At 30.4% G+C, this 5,621-nt stretch overlaps 1 protein-coding gene across 2 annotated transcripts; it reads left to right on the top strand.

The window, feature by feature from the left end:
• The first annotated feature begins 2,002 nt into the window (after nucleotides 1-2,002).
• On the top strand, nucleotides 2,003-5,085 carry LOC111900268 (wax ester synthase/diacylglycerol acyltransferase 5). Of its 2 annotated transcripts, XM_023896151.3 has the most exons (6): nucleotides 2,009-2,951; nucleotides 3,630-3,702; nucleotides 3,803-3,870; nucleotides 3,948-4,160; nucleotides 4,546-4,683; nucleotides 4,780-5,085. In XM_023896151.3, the coding sequence occupies exons 1-6, from the start codon at nucleotides 2,211-2,213 to the stop codon at nucleotides 4,924-4,926; spliced, it is 1,380 nt and encodes a 459-aa protein (XP_023751919.1). In that variant the 5' UTR covers nucleotides 2,009-2,210; the 3' UTR covers nucleotides 4,927-5,085. The 2 variants fall into 2 exon arrangements, with proteins under 2 accessions (XP_023751928.1, XP_023751919.1); XM_023896160.3 differs by lacking the exon at nucleotides 4,780-5,085 and having other exon boundaries at nucleotides 2,003-2,951; nucleotides 4,534-4,671.
• Nucleotides 5,086-5,621: the final 536 nt, after the last annotated feature.

Raw genomic sequence — 5,621 nt, 5'->3', positions numbered from 1 at the left:
AGTATGTTCTCAACAAGCAAAGTTGTTTTGATGTTTTTGCTGATGACCCGCTCTTTTTGCAGATACCCTAATTTTGTTTGTAGATGCCCTATCTATTTTGCAAATGACATTTGCGTAATTGATACACTACCCGACACAATATTATGTTTTTTTACTAATATGAAAACAACCCGATTAAAATAACAAACACCAAAAAGATAATACAAAATAAAATTTTAAGTTATTTAGTTAAAAAATAGATCTTACAAAACATAACAACACGCAAGACTTGACAAATACATGCATTTTTATTGTGTACAACAACAACCATCAAGAATTGAATGTGGACCTAACAAAAACTAAACGTATGCACCGAATCTAGTCTCTAATCTATTAGAATGTTTGAAAAGGTGTTAAATCAAATAAAGTATGTTTGAAAAACCTAGATTGTGACTAGTTACTGAAATAGTAATGATATCAACTGTAGAGTTATTAGTAACATCATTCACAATGATTAAGTATTTTTTAAAAAATTAAATTGTTTCTTATTTTTTATGTCTATAAATATTTCTATCCAATAAAATGATTACAAGTGTCATCATTTCATATTTTTAACTAATTCATTAAGGCTATATTAGAAATATATCAAATAAAATTAAATTGAATGGTGATTTGTCATAATTTTAAGGACTATAAATAATTGTAGGCATAAAAGATAGGAGGTAGTGTAATTTATCTTATTTTTAAAAGCTTATTTTTCCATTTTAAATCAATAAAACAGCTTTTTTTTAAATCCTCTCTAATGCACAAGCTTTTTTGAAAGTTTTTCAATTAATTAAACATTTATTTTCATATATTTAAAATGTTTTATATAACCCCATCTTATAATTGTATGTTTTTAAGCACATAATGTTATTTTATTAAGTTATGTAGTTAAAAAAAACACAATAAAAAAAATATTATGATTATAATTTGTATATCCAATAAATTAGACTAATTAAGTAAAAAATAAAAAAGTAATAAAAATAATATATACTTAAATAAACTATAATATTATTATTAATAAATAATTTTAAAATAAATAATAGAAAAATAAAAACGTTTATATCAATGAAATTTCAATAAGTCATAGATAAGTCCCTCTCTCCCTGAAATGCTTTAAAAGTGTATTGCAATATTTATCTGACAACTTAAAAAATAATATAAAATAAAATAAAAGAACAAACTAATCCAATATTTTTTATTAATAAATGTTTAAAGTTCATATTTAACTAAAAAAACAAATTGAAGATATGTTTAGTAAACTAATTAGGCTGTGGGGTGTGGGTGCGGTCTTTACAGCACCTTTTGCCACATAGGCAGAGGAACACCACTGCGGTTTGGTGCGGTTTAGACCGCAGTGCGGTACTCCCTTGCTGCTGCTGCTCTCTCTCTCTCTCTCTCTCTCTCTCTCTCTCAACTAATCACCACCTTCTTTTTTTTTCTTTTTCTCTCTCTTTACCATAATCTCACTCCCTTGATGTGACATTAAAACCATGCTTGTATGATAAAAAGTGACGTGACGTTTATGTGGCAGGGAAGGGAGTGCGGTTTCGGTGACACCACTCCCTCAAACCTTACAAGTTTAGTTATTATATGAAAACCGTAACTTTTATTTCTATATATATATTTGATAAAATAATTAAAAATGTTTAAAATATATAAAATTATATAAAAGAAAACATTCTTATAAAAATTATATAAAAAGCAATCTTTGTAAAATATAAAATAGATGAAATTTAAAAAAAAAAAAAAAAAGCAATTAAATTAATTTATAAAAATATAAGGAAATCTGTAAGTAAGATTTAAATTTGAAATTGAATTTAAAGTTTTTGTTATAACAAGATGAAAACACTTCTTAATAATAATAGCTAAAAAAGCTTTAAAAAACTGCTTGCTTGTCGATGACACCATAATATATATTAATTATAAAAACGTCAAAATATAGATATTTTGGAAAGGGCAATGATTCACTTATTTTTATCCATCCACAGAAATTTTATTATTAATTGACAAAATTGCCCCTGTGACTTCCCTGTATCTGTGTCACTCATTGGCTTCTTCTTTCCTCGCCGGCAATTCCTTTTCCTACGCCAAACCTTCTCTGTGTGCTGTAAATCCATCCTCACAAAACCGGAAGCAAAAAATCCATCCTCACACATCGATCGATGACCCTCTCCTCTCTCTAAAAAATGAGCATCGAGAACGATGATGAACCATTAACGCCGGCCGGCCGGTTGTTCATTCAGCCGGCGACTCACCAGATCATCAACTGCGCTCTCGGCCTTGAGCGTCCGATTGGATTTGATGAAGTCCTTTCCGTCGTCTCCGATTCTCTCATGATCAAGCACCCTAGATTCACCAGCCTCTTAGTCACCGATAATCACGGCCGTGAATATTGGAGAAAAACCGACCTCCAACTCAACCGCCACATCATCCTACACTCCGATCCCGTCGGAGAAGCTGATAACGATGAGGCCGCGGTCAACGATTACCTCGCCGACCTCGCAGTCTCCACTCCTTTGAGCCACGATAAACCGTTGTGGGAGATTCACATTTTATCGGCTCATAAATCTCTTGTGTTGCGTCTCCACCACGCGCTCGGCGACGGAATCTCTATCATGTCATTGATGTTAACTCTGTGTAGAAAATTAGATGATCCTGAACAAACCCCGACGATCGAACCTCTGATTTCATCCACTAGATCAAGCCCTAGACGATTAAAAACAGGGGAGAAGTTTTTGAAAGTGGTGAAAATGATTTGGTTTACTTTGATTTATCTGTTTGAGTTTTTATCGAGGTGTCTATGGGTGAAAGATAGAAAGACAGTGGTGAGAGGCGGAGAAGGGGTGGAGCTGTGGCCGAGAAAACTCTCCACCGCCACGTTCAGCCTTGAAGACATGAAAACGGTGAAAAACGCCGTCAACAACGCGGTAAGTTTTGAATTTCTGTTACATTTTCCGTTAGATTTAAGCATGCATTAGATATGTTTTTCCATTTTGGTATTCAGTTTCAGTTTTGTTTAACGATTATTCAACGAAGACCTTCCTTATCCGTTAATGGCTGGCCAACCAAACACTACCTAAAACACGGAAAGCTTATTTGTACAGTACAACTCGTCTATGCATCGTATGACAAAATAAGTTCCCAATGTTAGTATTTTCGTAAATTTGCGAATCAAAAAAGAAAGAAAAACAAAACATTATGAAAATAAATATTGGTTCGACTTTTTTTTTTATGTTTATTAAAGAAGAAAGAACTATGCACATGAGCACGTTGAGGCTATGTATCTATTTTAAATGGTCCATGAATAGAAAGCAATTTAAATTGTTAGGTAAAAGATCTGAGTGTTTCTTATTTGTAGGACATGGGCCATAAATGTGAAAGTAACAATGTAGCAAATTATTCAAAAGTTGTAAAAAAAAATTAAACTTTACAAGATAAAAACAAAATCGTAAACAATTGAGATGAACATGTAATCAACGTTGAGCCATATTTGTAACAAAAATTATTTGCGTTAAAATTTGTCACATGGATTTATTATTATTATTATTATTATTATTATTTGGCTTAGGCAAGTTGATTAAATTTCGTAACATATTGTAATGCAGACGATAAACGATGTACTCTTTGGTATAATATCATCAGGGCTATCAAAATATTTAGACAAAAGATCACCAAACTGTAAGATTTTTTTTACGTTTTTTTCTTTAAAATGCAACAAATTAAAATTAAAATTCATATTCAAGTTTATTTTATTTATTCAACCGGTTGTATTTCCTAGCTCTTGAAGAGGGGCTTCAAATCACCGGTGTCGCCTTGGTTAATCTAAGACCATCACCGGGACTTCAGGTAATTATTATATATTTTTATACAAAATTCAAAAATACATGTTTATTAAATTTTATATAATCTTATAATTTTATCAGGATATGAAAGAGTTGATGAAGAAAAATGCAAAATTAGGGTGGGGAAATAAATTCGGTATTATGCTTCTACCAATTTACTACCATAAAAAAGGATCGGATCCTCTTCTGTACTTGAAGAGGGCCAAGAAAATGATTGATCGCAAGAAATTGTCAATTGAGGCATTTTTGTCGTATCAGATTGGAAATTTTGTTATGAGTTGGTTTGGACCAAAGGTGAAATTATATGATTTTTTTTTAATATTTTTATCCACATATTCAAAAAAATACTTTATGATGTGACATTTAAAAATTGAGCATTTTTTATCAAACACAAAATGTCAAAAATAACCACCAATTTCGTTACTAGCCACTTACCAAATTAAAAAAAAAAATGCTTCTAACCACAAAATATCCTTATAACTTCTTTTTAATAAAAGAAACTATTTCATAATTTAAATTTTTTATGTTCTTTTTAATTGTGGTGAGCAATTTTGTATTTCACAACTTGAGAAATTACATTAGTCACTAGTCATTTATAGGAATATCTCTAAGGTTATTACTATTTATAATATAATTTTTGTCAGATATCTAAAATAATACAATTCAGCTGTGTTTGTAGTGGGCAAGTTTGCTTAACAACAGGATAATTTGCAACACTACTTTCACGGTATCAAATGTTGTTGGCCCAAGAGAAGAGTTCACGATTGCTGGCATTCCGGTTACATATCTCCGAACAACATCATCAAGCTTATCACACGTACAAATTCTTATGCTCTATGTACAAACAAAATAAGCACTTGCATTTTTTTTTAAAAAAAAATATGTATTTACGTCGTGTCAAATGGTGATGCAGGCGATCACAATGCATATGTTGAGTTATGCGGGAAAAGCCGATCTACAGATATTAGTTGCAAAAGATTTGATACCCGATCCTGATAATTTAGCAAAATGTTTCGAAGATGCGTTACTTGAAATGAAAGAAGCTGTATTACAAAAATGAGGGGAAAAAACATTTTGAATTCGTACAAGGTTTATAAATTTTACTTTAGTGTATATAAAAGTCAAATTCCACTGTGACTATAGTGACCTTCTATTCCGATTATGGCAAACATTTAATTAACCTACATTATATTCTTAAATGAATTCTCATTTGACTATATATGGTATGTGTATAACTTGATATACTAATAAATGATAAGTCATTTGAGTCTTTCAGAAAGTAAAACATATGATATTATATATATGTAAATGAGGTTTAAAATGGTAATAGTGGAAATTTATTTTAACATGTATGACTTTCATTGATTAAAAAATATAATAACCTTTATATTTATTGTCGTTATTATTGTATAATCATGTGTTATTATTTAGTTGGTTTAACCAATAAAATATGACCGGTTAAACCAGCTAAATTGTTTTGGTTTAATCAATTTAGGTCCCGTTTAATACGCATTTTTCCAGGTCCAAACAGATTTTTATGGTTGAATGGACCGGAAAGACTGTTTGATCTGCACAAAAAATGGGTCTTTCCCGGTAAGATATGTCTTTTACAGAAAGCTCCAAAATCATATCTTTTTGGCTGAATGAGCTGGAAAGACAATTATGCACCAAACCCCGTATCTTTTTTTTTATTGGATTATTAATTTTTTTAAATAACTTTTTTTAAACTTGTTTTTATTTTGTATTACTTTTTTT

The sequence above is a fragment of the Lactuca sativa genome, chromosome 7 (genome assembly GCF_002870075.4).
Source record: "Lactuca sativa cultivar Salinas chromosome 7, Lsat_Salinas_v11, whole genome shotgun sequence".
NCBI classification, from domain to species: Eukaryota; Viridiplantae; Streptophyta; class Magnoliopsida; order Asterales; family Asteraceae; genus Lactuca; species Lactuca sativa.
Note: the sequence above shows the minus strand (reverse complement) of the source record. Positions and strands in the feature narration are given on the sequence as shown.

Coding starts and splice junctions, on each gene's coding strand:
- LOC111900268 (XM_023896151.3), top strand. CDS start 2,211: ATGAGCATCGAGAACGATGATGAACCATTAACGCCGGCCGGCCGGTTG. Junction 3,703..3,802: donor AGACAAAAGATCACCAAACT/GTAAGATTTTTT, acceptor TGTATTTCCTAG/CTCTTGAAGAGGGGCTTCAA. Junction 3,871..3,947: donor GACCATCACCGGGACTTCAG/GTAATTATTATA, acceptor TAATTTTATCAG/GATATGAAAGAGTTGATGAA.